This window comes from Amblyomma americanum, chromosome 9, assembly GCF_052857255.1.
Source record: "Amblyomma americanum isolate KBUSLIRL-KWMA chromosome 9, ASM5285725v1, whole genome shotgun sequence".
Classification (NCBI taxonomy): domain Eukaryota; kingdom Metazoa; phylum Arthropoda; class Arachnida; order Ixodida; family Ixodidae; genus Amblyomma; species Amblyomma americanum.
The window spans coordinates 71386587-71402428 of NC_135505.1; the positions used below are offsets into that span (position 1 = coordinate 71386587).

The 15842-nt window shown below is 46.4% G+C and overlaps 1 protein-coding gene across 4 annotated transcripts in view; it reads left to right on the forward strand.

Moving 5' to 3' along the window:
- Syt1 (Synaptotagmin 1) overlaps nucleotides 1-15842 on the forward strand; it is a 162055-nt gene that overhangs the window by 111987 nt on the left and 34226 nt on the right. For all 4 annotated transcript variants that reach the window (XM_077638395.1, XM_077638394.1, XM_077638397.1 and 1 more), the window contains exons 3-5: nucleotides 2033-2208; nucleotides 7769-7897; nucleotides 13615-13782. In XM_077638395.1, the coding sequence (XP_077494521.1) occupies nucleotides 2033-2208; nucleotides 7769-7897; nucleotides 13615-13782 (473 nt within the window). The remainder of the gene's footprint in view (nucleotides 1-2032; nucleotides 2209-7768; nucleotides 7898-13614; nucleotides 13783-15842) is intronic.

Below are 15842 nucleotides of genomic sequence, written 5' to 3' on the forward strand. Positions count from 1 at the left end.
CAGTCTACATTGCATTTTGCTTTTAACCACAAGAGCTTCACGCCATATGCATAGTAAATAAATTGCAGGGTGGTGGGTTTCTCGACAACGCAAAGTGAAGAAGGAATGACGAGCCTCAGGGTGGACAGTATAGACGAAGGCATGTCATCTTATCAAAACCTTGGCCAGGCACCCTGAGCCCCCACCCCCTCCCTTGTTCACTTTGCGTGAAAGCTCCATAGTATATCGTTGATGGTAGCAGCCTAGATTTGTAATCAGGGCCAACACCAGACGTAGCCATTTCTTGCGTATTGTAAATCAGTCATGCGACAACGCATGGTTGTTTCTGTGCTCGTATGCATTCTATTGCAGAAAAATGAGTTGGAGCACACTTGAGATGATCACACTTTCGCGAGTCATTCTATGATACGAAAAATTCAGTTATTTGCAACGATACGATTAAAAGCTAGCTATGGATCGGTCTATGACTCCACGGTTTTGGTTGCTGACAGGACAGGGTATATTGTTCGACTGGCGCGTCGTAGTGTGGCACACCACTGCACATCGGAGAAACACATTTCTAACCTGAGAGAGGCAATTCAGTTTACGTATCATGCAACCGCTTATAGATACTGGAAATAAAAATAATTCACATTTTCTTGAAACATATCATCTTCCTCAGGCCAGACTTGACAGACTTGACGAAGAAATAAAAGTAAATGCAGTTTATATTAAATGATAATTGCTGTTCATAGATCAACACTGTGCATAGCACGCGGCCTGCAACCATGCAGCTAATCAAATTTATTAGGGAAAATTATTTATGTGGCATTCAAAAACAGATGCGACGCTTCTCATCTCGGCAGAGGTAGCGTTACAGCATTTCACAAGTTCGTAAGGGAATATTTTAAAAGGGGAGAACAGCTTGTGCCCATTTCAATCAAAATGTTATACGTTCTCGTTTTGTGACTAACAACTGAGCATTTTGTCATATTATACGACAGTGTGCACATCTCTCTAGTGCGCACACATCGCAGTATCGACTATGAATGCTTGCACAGAACCATATAGATACAGTTCGAGAGTATGGCTGAATAGAAATAAATAAACGTACCCGCCGCACATAACGTGTTTGCATAAAGAACGGCCCTGTGTGAAATTAAGAACAAAACTGTGTCGCGCTTATAAAATACACTTAAAAAAGAATATCAGCGGATATTGCTGAAGAACTTTAGATAATTCACCCTGCTATTTTGCGTTCCTCAAGAAAGCAGAGCCTAACATGGTGGACACGAAATGAAAACAGGCAGTGCATGGCTGTAATTTATGGAAAAGTAGTAATAGCCAAAGACCAGCCTATATCCAAGAACGGGACAGCATAGCAATTGGTTTCTTCGGATGAAGCCGGCTACTGCGTTTCTATGTTTTCATTTTTCAGTGGGACGGAGAGCGAGCACATACTAAACAACTTTGATTTATATTGCCGAATCTATAGAGGCAGCCGAAAAAAACGACGTTGTAGAAGCAGTAAAACAGGCTATGCACATGGCTGTTTGACTGTACAAAGCACCCTGGCCAATGCTCCACTGTGGGTACGCGCCACTCCAAAAGTGAATAACAACATGTCTATCCTGGACAACAGTCAGGTCCTTTTCCTACGAAGTGCCGGTCCATCTCTGCATTTAGCTCTATCTGCTACCACCACACGAATACCCTGGTCATCATTTCGGTCCAACAGCCACACTAATAACAGTGCCTGCAATACCGTGCTAATACCGTGCTTGCAAAAAAAAAAAACAACGCCAGTCCTTTGGTACAGCCTCAGGTTCAAGGCCTATGAAACGAAGTCGCGGTCATGGCAATGACCTCATCATTACTGATATAATCATGAGCCACGAGGACACAACGTTGCCGGGATTCGTATGCAGTGGCGAGGGGAACTGTCTTGATTATGAACTAACCTTTCTCAACGGTATATTCCGGGTGCCTAAGCCACTGTCCGTGCCCCCCCCCTTCCCCCCATCAACCATGCCGCCTGTCGTGTGGTGCGCAGTTCCTCCCTGGGGCATCGTGATGATCCTGATCGCAGTGGCGCTGCTGCTGCTCTGCATTTGCTTCTGCTGCCTCCGGCGCTGGTGTCGCCGGCGCAAGAAGGACGCCAAGAAGGGACTCAAGGGAGCCGTGGACCTCAAGGGAGTCCAGCTACTGGGCAACGCCTACAAGGAGAAGGTGAGCGCCGCCTCCCCGCTCATGGCATCGTTCTTTCCTTGCTGAGCGTTTGCGTTGACCTGCCTCCTTAAAGCATCCGTTCGGCAATGCTTAACTGCAGAAGGCATGTCAGATCGGTAGCCCTTCTGCGTAGTACATGTCCTGCCTTTGGCCGAACCCCGACTTGAGTTGGCAGCGAAGGTAAGGTATTCTTTTCTAATTACATCTCATATTATCCGGCATGAACCAAGCTATGCTTTTCTTTCTTGCCTCTGCGTGCTCAAAGCTGGTCATGTTTGAGTGCTACTTGTCTCCGTTCATTGGCTATCCTTCTCTTAGCTGTTCTTACTAGCCGGAGCACGGATAGTGGTAAGCACCAGACCGGAACTGTGTACGATTACCCCTGTGGCCCAGGCAACTTGTTTCTCTCGCCTCAATGCTAGTGCTTCAGGGCACCTGTCGCACAAAACCTGCAACAAACTATGACGAAAACGCCATTTAAGTCCCGTTGTTCATTTTCGGTATTTATGATGTTGGGCCGCTTCGCGGCGATTTCAATCACGGTAAACAGAACGGTATATAGGGATAAACGTTCTAATAACTGGCTGTAATTTAACATTTGACAGAACACTACGACGCAAGGTAACGTATTTAAGTTACCTAACTAGCCTTTAATTTACTTAACTTGTTTCCGATTCTGTTTGTAAGCCAAGTGTGTAGTTAACAGCAAACTAATTCAGGCACCAGCACGCGAGTTTCGCGACCGATTGGAATCTCAGAGTGGTTCTGTACGCTACGGAAGAGCTGTTGCTGGTAGGAGACTGTGTACACGGGCAGGAACCTCAAGCGTTATTTCACACTTGCTTGAAATGGGGCAGATCTAAATTAGGCTGCATATTCCTTGAAATAATTTTGGTTTCACTGCTGCTGCCTGAACTTTGATTTACGCAGCTTCTTATTTAAACACCTAATACTGCGCACCATGCATTCTAGGCGTTAGAGCACAAAACAGATTATAGTAAAAGTGATTATGAACGTCGCTTGCCTCGACATGCAGGAATTTAGAAATAAAGCGGTTGGTACAGTTCGCATGGCGGTGTGACAGGCAATAGACCTTGCCTGTTATTTCACTGAGCAGAGCCTAACCGTTAGCGAGTAGACAAATGTACGTGAGGCTATCATCAGATTACAGATGAATATGCTCAGTCTAATTGCAAGATGGGTTGCAAAAGTTACAGGTCACATTAGCGAATAGCGCTTGCTCTGGAAGCCGACCACACCTAATAACGATTCAACACTAGCTCGCTTCATACCATTCTGGAGTAAGCGACTGCCAAGTTGCTGAGTAATCAAGGACAGCTGTTCAGTACAAAAAGCTTATAGAATTCAGGTGACGCCTTATTTTTGTAAGCTCTGAACAGTTGAGCCAGCAAAATGTGCGATACACAGGAGAGCGGACAGAACAAGACCCATCGATTGTCCGGCTTGCTTCTTTTCTGTGTCGTGTATTTGACGCTGGTACACTTTTTCATGAGTCGAATCATCAGTTGAGTCCATCTCTCTCCTTTGATGACGTCAACTGTACTCATACCCTGTCCGGCTGACGTAGGCACTGAAATTGAATTAGAGAAAACCTAGCGCCAAAACCACGCAAACCACAAGGGCGAACGACGACGAGACGCAAGTCGTTCGTCCTTGTGGTTTGCATGGTTTTGGCGCTAGGTTTTCTCGAATTCAAGTATGCACCAACTAGGCCAAAAAGAGGTGTTAATGCATTTAAACACTGAAATATTGCGCAAGCGGAATATACGGGCCAACGAAGAGGAGCAGAAGTACCTAACCTGCCAATTTTCGGCTCTGCTGTTGCTTTGTGTCAATTTTTTTTTAAGTTGGAGCAATTTCTTAGAAGTCGAATTACCCAACCTGTCCACCACTGAACTTCGTCTGCACCACCCACAGCGCTTTTTCAGTTTAGTGACAAATAGAATCGTCAACGTAGGCATTACTCACCACGCCAGAATCTCATATTGTGATTTGAGGATCTATGCAACACGCGATTTCAAAAGTTTCATGAGCACACATTGCTGTAGTCACGGACCTGCCTGGGTTTCTGAATGTTTATGTGCGCACATTCCGCACTTTCATTGCCCTGCTTGTCCCTCAAAAGATGTCATATTCGCCGTGTCCCTGAGCCAAACGGTATAAACAAACAACTCTTATCTTTCGATTCTATTTCCTTTCCATTCCTCACCACACCGAGTGACCGATTCCACCGTTGCAGTTCAGCCCGAAACAACGGGCAATAGAAGTCCAATGGAATTGTTCCACTATTTCTACTCGGGTTACTAACATTCCTCGGCTTACGCGCAGAGGGCAGCTCTGAAGGGAAGCAAATAACAAACAACAATATCAATAAGGAACGAGGCACGTAGGGTCAATCCTTATATCGCTTCATTTGCATTCGAGCTGCGTGCCCTTTTGTTTTCCTCCTCACGACTGTGTTTCCGAGCCGATCGCTCTGGGCTCCCGCGAGACTCACACGGTTAGGGCTCTATGTCAACCGCGTTGGAGGCGCCGCGGCGCAGTCGCTTGCATTGTTTGGACGGTTGTGAAGCGCAGCTGTTGCCGAGGGCTGGCAGCCGCCGCATGTTCCGCTCCGTTCCGAAAAGCAGCTGCATCTGAGAAAAAAAAGAACATCGCACGCACAGAGACTCCCCCGGCGGCTGCAATTTTTCCGGAGACAGCGGTCGTGGGGGCACAGTTATATATCCAAAAATCTCCAAGGCCGCCTTTGTCGTGGCCGGTGAGAGGCCTTTAAAATTGAGGCATGCCGAAACTGAGGCATGCTCATGCCATTGAAATTGACACATTGAGCCGTGCAGAACTTGAGACACGTCCATGTACTTGAAATTGAGGCATTGGGGCATGCCGAAATCGAGACATGGTCATGCTCTTTAAATCGAGGCATTAAGGCATGTCGAAATCAAGGCATGGTTGTGCAATAAAATGGAGGCATTGAGGCATGCCGCAATCGAGACTTGGCCATGCCCTTGAAATTGAGACATTAAGGCATGCCTTAATTCAGTTATGCCCATGGTCTTTAAAATGAGGCTGTGGTGCCTGCTAAACATAAGCAAGCCTACACCGAGACAGTTTCGTTCCATTGAAATTCAGGGAGCTGATGTAGCACATCTTGCGCTTTAAGCTTTTATAAAGACCACTGTGCGCAGACGACGGGAGTAGAACAAATTCAGTGTTCACTTGCATCATTGCAGCTAATGAAAAGAGTGTGTCTGTATTTGTGGTTTCACTGCCTTTTAATGAAATGCTGGAAAGGTTAGTATGAAGGATCGATTAATACCGTGAAAAATATTCAGGTGCGCAAGGACTGCCCGAATAGTTGTGGCATTGCTTCATATCATTCCCGTTCCATGAAACAGATCACAGAAGTTACTAGCTTGAAATTCACACTTGATTGTGGCTTCAGCCAGTTCTATAGACCGTGTTCAGTTTTGTGTTTTTTCCCCGTCGTATTACCTTAGTCCACCTGTTACCAATATTTCGCAATAAGCAAGCTTCCAGGTAATCCTCACAAGACCCGTCTTATATTGGCAAATTTCTGAGGCAACTGCAAAGTACAGATGAGTTTTGATATGTCCACTTTGCTTCCAGTTACCCGATTCTACTGTGTTTTTTTTTTCGACATGTACTGGTAAAAAAACACGAAAATAGGCTCGTCAGTCACCTTGCTAAGCCTGAGGTACGGTGCCACGGCGGCATATTAGGCCGTAAATACACCAAAGCTGTCAGTTCTACTAGTTCATATAACCGTTTTAGGTGGTGCGTGTCTAGCATCTCTGATAAAAAAGGAGCCAAAACCAGCAACATATTTTTGGCATTTTTTTAAGCAAAATCTATTTTCCGGGCGCGCAAAACATCCATGGCTTTCAGTTTCGTCTGTACACTTTATCGAAACTATGAAACCTAAAACTATCTCATACCTTCACGTCTCACGGGTTATTATCCCTGACTTCCTAATATCAGTATCGCTGAAAAAGTTTCCACCTTATCAATAACTTTCATTATCAACTAAAAAAAAATTATAAAGCCTTCATAAGCCGTTGCCAGATTCTTTTAAATTAAGCTCTTACGCATGCTCGAGAGGTAGTGAAAAAGATAAAAATATCTCACATATTTTGTGATGTTCCTCTGTGGAAATTGTTTCTCACTCCACTGCACTGGAAAGCAAAGCACAGCTCTAAACAACGGTCAAGCAACTGCTGAGGTAAACTCATTAACCTGCTCGTGTGTACAAACAGGGGACAACAGAAGGTGTTCGTCCTCCGCAAGGTCTTCACAAGTTGAGGTTATGCCGGCATTATGACAGGTCTCAGTACAATGATTTGTAAACCGTCGAGGTCTACATGGTCGTAAAGGACGTGTCTATGACTGACGCTTCTGTTGTCACGCCAAGGAGGAGGGATTCGGTCGATACGTTTGAATTACAATACTTTGGGAATTCCCCTTGCCTCCAGGGTCAATGGTTCCTATGCTTTGCAAGGGTGTCTGGATTCTGTTATGCCTATTTTAAATGTTGAACGAAAATTCTCATCACAGCCTGTCATAACAGACAAGCGTGTGTGAGCAAATTACACCGCGGAACAACGCTACCAGCTGGATTACGTTCACTGGAGGGCAACGGCCTCGCGTAATGGTTTGCATTTACCTCCGCCCTGCTCCAGCCGCAACTATTCTATTTTGATCGTGACCGCAGAATATGCCATTCTTCTGGTGAAGCATGAAAGGTTAGCTTCCTGCTAACTGTTATCCTTTTTTTTAAATAAACATTTTTGAACTGCGAGCAGTGGTCTGTACGGCCTGTGTTGCTCTGTCGCAGTCTACTATCATCTTTTCATTGCAATTTTTGTTTTCTTTTCTCGTGCCATACCCATAAAAAAAAATTTAGCAGAATACTGGTTTTCAAACTTTGACAGGTGGAACTGACAGTGCGAGCATGTCCTTACTCTCATAAACTTTAGACTTGCATTTCTCAGCGAATTCAATTGTTTGTGTCTCCTTTGAACACGAGACCAGTTGAATTCAAATAGTAGCATTGCCTTGTCTTCTGCAGGTTCAGCAGACCAAATCTTGAAAATGTGCAAATTGCACCTTGTAACATCTTTTAATCTTAGCACAAATATAATGCAGCTATAATGCGCATGAGCGCGTCCGTCGGTATCCGACGCACCTTTTATACTTCCTTGAGTGATGACGGCACTCAACCCATGCTTATGAACCTATGGATTTGATTGTTGCTCTATTTAAGCAACAGAGTGGACACCAAGGGGAAGGAACGATAGCATGAAACACCACAGAGGCGAGAAGAGAAATGAAAGTTCGAATTTTCTGGGATAGGATGATTGTAGCTGTAGAAGGACAGAGATGAGAGAGACTTTGTCTGTTGAGATGATGGAACGATAGAGATGGTGCCGGTAGCAGTGCTGATGGTAATGGTGATGTCCAGAAGCCTCGAGCACCACAGTTTCTGGTCTCACACTTCTTCTCTTTTGCTCGTTCGCAGGTGCAGCCGGACATGGAGGAACTGCAGGACAACATGGAGAACAATGAGGGCGACGGTGAGAGCAAAAAGTCCGAGGAGAAGCTGGGCAGGCTTCAATTCAAGCTGGATTACGACTTCAACACCAACAACGTGCGTATCACGCCCGCGTGCATTCTCTTTTAAGCAAGGAGCACCTTGCGTTCATTTTCGCAAGTCAATTTGCGTAGTGCTTCCTTGTAATTATAATATTTTATATGACGGGCTGCGCCAGAACGCTGCCCCGGGAGGAGGGCATGTGGAAAGGAAGAGAGGGGCTATGAGTCACGCCGTACCTAAAGGGCGGAATGAGCTAGGCGTTTAGTCGGCGCGACGCGCGGCAGGTGACCAAAAGCGCTTGGCCCACCACGAGCGCAGAACTATCGGTTGATCAGTGCGCTTCACAATGGTCGCACGCTATTCACGTCAGGGCTCGCAAAGTTGGTGCGACATGTGTGTCCGACTATCCGGCGCAGAGCTCAGTCCAACCTGGACTTTTTCAACCTTTCAGCTAGAGCTGGTGTTAAGTCAGCGCAACGGTAGCCTAGTGCGGAGGTTCTGGGTTCGGTACCCAGTGCCACCCAGTATGCCTACCGGTTTCTAATCTCTGCAAGCTTCCTCCCGGCCTTGTACTTGGTTTTTACAGGGAGGAAATGCTTGGGAAAGGGGTCTTCGGCCTAATCCACCTCGCATGCGGGTGGAGTTCGGTTCGAAGACGGCGCAAAATACCGGGGTTTTGTACTCAGGGCTCCACCTGCTGCGCTCGTCTTCAATATTTTTTTTGCATAAATTTTTTCTCCAGCTTCGCCTTCCAATGTGCTTGGTGCTCACCTGTTTTCTATTGGGTACAAGCTTTTCCCCACCTGGTGCTCGAATCTTCAGGGGTTAAGTGCTTCGGAAAAGGGTCGCTGGCCTATACTTTCTCGACGGGTCGTTTACGCTTCGAAGCTCGTATCCGCTATGTTCAACAAAAACCATTAGTGGCCCTTTTCCTGTTCAAGCCCACAGTGACGAATTTGAAGGCGCACGCTCCTTTTCCAAGTCATCTACCCTGGAAAGCCGAGCACTAGGCTAGGCGACAGCTTGTGCTCCTTTGAGAAAACGGATGGGTAAGTGGCCGGCAGCGCGGTGTCGAACCCATTACCTCCAGAAGCTAAAGAGGGGGCTCTACCTTGAGAACATGGATTCAGATTTAAATGGAAGGCTCCGAACTAACTTCCGACAACGTGCGCCAAAACCGCAGTAAATAAGATCTTCATCATTTATGTAACTCTTATTTACGTTCCTCTGCCTCTTGTCGGAATTGCACCCATGACCGCTTGCTGAGTATCAGAGTGTCATCGCCACTGAGTAGCTACGGCGGGTGAATTTACACCTCCAGCGTCCCTGCCTCAGCGCATGAGAAGGGAACAAGTGTAGAGTATGCAGCTGGTGCATTGGTTTTGTAACGAACACGGACCGAAGAAGGTTCGCTCAACGTCCGCCAGCCTTTTTTTCTCTCTGTATAGCATATATTTGGGTTCCAAACTCTTGCAAACGACGCATCGTCACTGAATTCAGCAGACGAACGACCGTGAAAACTCACGCTGTGTTACTGCGGAGCCTGCCGGACTCAGTGCTTAAGGGGATTGCAAATTAAGACACCCGTACTTCTGACCGTCACCAGCGCCGAGTTTATTCTCAGTGACGGTGGTAATCCAGGCAACGATGAGCGGAACTTGAAAGGCGCCTTCGATTACCGATACCTTACATCCACGCCGGACGCGCCCCGGGGCGCCGCCATTCCAGCGTTCGATATTTCCGGCTCGGTCCCGCCCGCCAGTCTGACGGGTGTCCCAGTCTTCACCGAGCCAGTCTTCGGGGCTCGCCAGGTCGCTCCCCGGGCGGCGCTGAGGCTATCTATCGCGCACGTTGCGCCAGGCTGGTAACAAAGAGAACCGCTGGTGCTCTTCCACTTTCAGTCTTCTTCGTCTTTTCTATTTTTAGCTTTCTCTCGGTATTCATCGCAGTCTCATTTATTAAACCCTGATGGGGACATCTGGCATATGCGTTGATCACTCGTAGTATGAGAGACAGTCATAGATTTTACTCGAATGACGTGGGCGCTGTCTTGAGCTGTTCACAGCAATGACCACTTGAGAGTTTGTGGCCGTGGTTTGCGGTGATTGTTATTAGCACCATGGTGTGCTGTCCCAGCTGAAGATTGCTGAAAACGCTCCCAACGCACTTTTGTTTGGAAAACATGAGGTCCATAACATTTTCCGAATAACGCAAAGATATCAAAATGGGCATGATGATGCGCTGGTTGAATTGGTAGCAGGCGGATCACTCCTTGGTTGGCTTGACAACCGCGAAGAGTGCGGTGGTGATTCTTTATTTCAACTAATAAATTGCCGTAAGTTCAAATGAATGCTTTTGTTCGCACTTAGATACACCTGCAAGCATTAGTGTGAGTTTTGCAGGAGTGCATGTTTGCCCCGACGCACGGTGCCCCCCAAATAGTGTACAATCCACAGCTTCGGCACGAATCATTTAATTAACCCGCTTCACTTTGTCTCACATGCAGGCAGTGGTGCTTTGAGGTGATCAGGTATCCTCATTTGCGCAAAAACTAAGAGAAACGAGATGCTTTCAATGCTGGAACTACCGATACGTCTCTGCGCTTCTCTGTCACTACTGCGTACATTTTCTGTGAAAAAAAAATTGTCTGCTTCCGTGATGTCTGATGACTCCAGCGTGTACTAAGGGAATAATTACTCATCGGCATCCACCCAAGCGCAGCCATATGGCTACAAAAGAAAGCTATACACATTTCTCCTTAACTTGATAGTTAAAGAAAAACTCGTCCTGGTCCACTGTGTCCGGGTCCGGCGTGTCTGGTACGCTTTCTTTGGCTTTACTGCGGCAGATCTTTTGTGACGTTATGCTGGACCATCTTTGCATACCGGTTTCAAGCTCATTGTTGCATCACTTGTTTTGAACTGGCTGCTGCCAGCCTACTCAAGACACTCTGCAACGTGACCAGATCTCAACATAGCGGCCACAGTGGGAGTGACTCCCAAAGAGGAGCGCTCAAAGCAAGCGGAGCGCAGTGTCAGCGAAAGCGGCGGTAATAATGACGACAAGGCATAGTAACTTAATATTGCCGGTACAATGCAAGCAGTACCAGCAAGTGTGAAGTGAATGGGGAGCAAGCGATACGCCCTTAACGAAAAGAGTCAAGGGTGCGAGAAGACATTGATGTGCCACGTTGCAAGTGTTAGTCGCCCACGCCAAACTGCACCTAGAGCCCCAAACACCATCCCCGGTTACTTATGTCCATGGTCTGCAGCGCCACTGTCATTACCTATCACATTCCGTGGGCCCGCCTTCGGCACAAGCGATAACGAGCAGATTCTCTAGCAGCTCGCAGTGTGGCGCTAATTACCACCCACGCCGGTGGAGCGGCGATCAGTACAGCGCGTACATAAACTCGCAATGCCCGTCTTGCGTAAGAAGGAGCAGGGTGCAGTATAGCGTGCCGCTGGTACCCCCTCCCCCCTCCGTCTTTATGCTTTCTCTCTGCTCCCGTGCTTTCCATCTGGTAACGAAACGACGACTGATGGCGAAACAGGACTCGTCCGTTACCCAGCGTTGCCTTGCGGTTTCGGTTGGTCCTTGCGTAACTCGCAATCTGTCGTGGGCGCGGTGCTCTACCCTGCGAAACGGACGGATCTTGATCGCGCCGTTTTGCGCTCTAGTTTCGCGGCTTTTCTTTCTGCGGTCCAAGAGAGTGTTGCAAATTTGCTTAACCGCTAGTCTTGTATAGATTTAGAAAACACGAGCTGAGCAATTTGTAATGGGGGGTATTTTTAGCCATATATTTGTTTTCCTTCCTTTTTTCTCTCTGTCTTCCTGAAGCGGACCTGATACAAAAAAAATTGCGATCTTAGTGGGTTTTAGAGAAGCAACATCGGTGTTTCCTTCCTTCTCGTGTGAGCTTTTTTTCTCATTTTTGTGCCTTCTTATCCTCCTTCACAGAGCGCCCGTTATAACTGCCAGATTGTAAGCAACTGTCGTTGAGCAGCCCTCAGGTTCCAATAAAATCTTAATTGTTTGCGGCGTCATTCTAGGTAGTAGTGGCAGTATGCCAAGAAGTAAGTGTACCGAAACTGCTGTTCTTGCAAAGTGAAGCTCATGGTCAAACTCTTGAAAACGGGGTTCAACACGCCACCATGTCTGCCACAGCTAAGCTTGCCATGACAGTTTACTTGGCCCCAACCTTTTGCATGTTGTATAGGCTGTCGGAGGAAGGCACCCCTTAAAACCCCTCAAGACTGAACGAATAACGGATAAAAATAAATAGGGCTTATAAATGTAAGGCAGGGATAAGAAATAAAGAAGTCCACTTAGAGGTGTGGTGCGAGGAGTGTAAGAGGTTTCCTGAAAAAGTGCAGCCGTGCTTAAAGCAGTAACAGATGGGCTGTCATTTGATTATGACAATAATAATGAAGGTATTAATAATACGCACCTCACTGCGAACATCTAATTGGTCATCAGTCAAAAGGGTACCTTCCCAATCCATTAGTCTCTCGTTTGATTTCGCCCGCGAAATCTTTCGTGAAATATAAAGAAACGGGCAAAGGCAACTGTTCAGGAGAAACTCAGACTTCACGTAATGACAATATTAAAAATAATAACAATTTATTTCCCTTCTAAGCGTGCTGGTTAGTCTACTGTCAACCCTGAGCACGGAGATTCTGAGTGGGATTAGTGTCGTCCTCCACCTATCAGCTGCACTTGTCTAGGCGCCTTGGCTTCGCCGCATACCAAATCAATGTTGCAGAGAAGAGTGCAAATCATTGGTGCTATCTACTTTCTAACGCAGTTTTTGCTCCCAAAGTTTCCTTTCAATTTCCTTGGACAAGTTTTCGTAAGCCTAGTTTCAGTTGTATTAGGTCAGATTTCTTTAAAAAATTTTAAGTACTCAACGGTTAGTCCGTTATCGGGCACATATTTTCACAAAACGTGCTTTAATAGATCAAACAATGTACGGCACCGATAAAAGAATGCGAGTAAAAGAGAAATGAATAAAATGTTTTCCTCATGTGGCACCCGAATAACTTACCTCTCTTCTGTCGTAAATCCTGCACTTACTTTTGAAACTCAGCTCATTATGTATTTTAAGGTTGAGAACAGCTGGAGTACCCGGGTTCCAACCCGACCGTAGCGGCATCGTTTCGATGGACGCGAGAAGCAAAAGGCAGCCGTATGCTGTGCGGTGTAATTGTACGTTAAAGATCCCCAGATGGCCGATATTATTCCGGAGCCCTCCACTACATCTTCTCGTTCTCCCTTTCTTCTTTCACTCCGACCTCTATCCCTTTCCTCACGGTGCGGTTGAGGTGTCCACCGAGATGTGAAACTTATTGCGCCATTTCCTTTCCACAAAACCACTAATGTGCTAAGCGCTTTATCAGTGCATCATGGACACAGTACCAGTACCTTATGTTTGGCTCGTATGAATGTTAAAACATGCAATTCATTGAACCTTTACTATGCGGTCTTTTTAGGTAGAAAAGACGCAAAAAGATGAAACTCTCAAGCACTAGTATTTGCCCGGTAATCACTCCTTTTCCTTCTTAACATAAACAGGTTTTCCACCAGCACAGTGTGACATTAAACCTGTAAAAAAACTTCAGAGGTGGTCATGCGTTCCTGTAAAAGTGATTCCTGAGTGTCTGTCTTCAAGTGGAGCGGGTCATTTTCATACGGCGCACTTGAATGGCGTGTTGCTTCTTGGACCTCATATAAGAGTGCGGCGTGAGAAGACCTCTTTCTCCCTCCCACAGCTTGCCGTGACTGTGATCCAAGCAGAAGACCTGCCTGGGTTGGACATGTCCGGCACGTCCGACCCGTACGTCAAGGTTTACCTCCTTCCGGACAAGAAGAAGAAATACGAGACCAAGGTGCACCGCAAGACGCTCAATCCTGTCTTCAATGAGACGTTCAACTTCAAGGTGAGCACATGGCCACGTCCCCGTAGAACATTTAGAACTTGACGCGTAAGAAAGCTTCGAAGCAGCAATATATTGTTCGTGTTGTAAAATCAAAACGTTGAAACGCGAAAGCAGATGATTGCGACAGCGACAACATGAGCATCGCTCCGCTGTCTCGAATTAGGGCATAACAGCTCTAAGGTTTAAAGGGCTGGTTTGTCAGTCAATGAAACCAATGAGTTTTCGCACATTGCACACAATGCCGGATTTCGCGTAACTTCAAGACCAAATATTTTTTTCTTTGCATTTATCCTGTCCTCTTCCAAGGAAATTTCAGGAACGGCTTCCAGTCTAGAGGGGGGGGGGGGGCGGAGAGTTTTTAATTTTCAAAGACCCTACCAATCATTAAGCGTTATGAGTTTTTTTGTCATGGAATAACACCTTTCCTCGAACTGAATTCTCGTGTGCAAGCCCACATATAGTATATGCGCCACATATATGCGTTGTGTGACCGGAAGGAAGAATCTATCCGCAGTCGAGAACAAAGAAAGTTTAGGTAGTGTCTCGGCTAACGTCTTGCCGCTATCTCGGCTGACAGTTATGAGGATAAAAGCGGAACTCGCTATAAGAAACGCTTTGTTAAATCCGGCCACACACCGCAAAACCAAACAATTCGAGCAAAATGGATTCTGGCAGCAGCATGAGCCAAGTCCAATGTCTTGCCGAACCCAGAAAAAATGGCTGTTGATTGGAGGGCTAGCGCTACTAATGTGATGGTCTAAATTAAGATGAGGAAATGGGGTCGGGCAGAGTTGGCGGTGCGCGCAACGGATGACCGGTGGCCTATCCACATAGCAGCTAACGCGTTCTGCGACCTTCTGCTCTTCTTAGTCGTCTCGACACCATTTGGTTGGTGCTTGCCACGCTGCGTCTTTCCGGCATAAGGGTCCGACGTAGACCAGCGCGTGGAGTAATTTGCACTTTCCGCGGTCACCTGTCAGCGTGCGTGTCTGTTCATATTGATGTATCTCATTGCGGCCGCGTGTTCAACGCTTTTAAACATCCTTCTGGCAGCGTGGACTTGTACATCGAGGGCAGGCATCAATGAAAACACCTGGTCTGTTGTACTGTTTACAGTAGATGTTACCTTTAAGGGTAACGGAATGGATTCTATGAGAAGGCAAGTGTAGCAGGGGGCGGCAGAAAGTTAGGTGGACGGATGATATTAAGATGTTTGCGGTGATGCAGTGGCCGCCGCTAGCAAAGGACAGTGTTAATTGGAGAGATATGGGAGAGGCCTTTGCCCTGCGTAGTCAGCATGATAATGATGATGATGATGACAGTAGATGCAAAGAGCTCGCGTGGCCAGTTAAACCGTGTAGGTGCCAGCGCACAACAGTCAAACGAGCAGTATGGCACAGACGCCAAGAAAGCTCTTGTTAGGAAGTTTTATATGACAAGAAAGGATGTTCCGGTTCCATAACTCTATAGATGAAGCTGTTGAATATAATAGAAAAGGGCTGTTTGCGGAGATTCAAAGTGATGGGCCGTGACGTGATGTAAAGATCCCCGGATGATCTATTTAACTTTTAATCCCCAACTGTCTGGGGCTTTCTGCGTCTTCGAATTGAAAGCGGGACGAGTTGGTAGACGTTTGTGCTTTAGTGTACGCCAAAAATTACGGACAGGAGGGAAACAAGTAAAAGTTGTTTGTTTTATTTATTTTGTTTGTTTGGTTTTTGTCCAACACTTCACCTTTTTAGCTGCACGGTTCAAATTTTTATGCTTCTCCTTTTTTAGCCTCTTTTGCTGCAATAAAATGTCTTGTGTGCGCTTCTTCCCTTCTACATGCTTTTCTTTTCTGCCCATGTTTTTTTCGATCATCTTCAAATATTAATATCTCCTCTTTGTCTCCTATAAATGCCGTACCACTGTTGCCGTTCTGTGTCGATCTCCTCTGTCTCCGGTGGCGACCAAAAATGACTATTGTTAGACTAAGATAAAAGCAGCCTATTACATGTTAAATGCGCTCAGAGTGTCGTCGCATGAAATCTTTTGCTCAGCATTTCAGCCTGCGCACT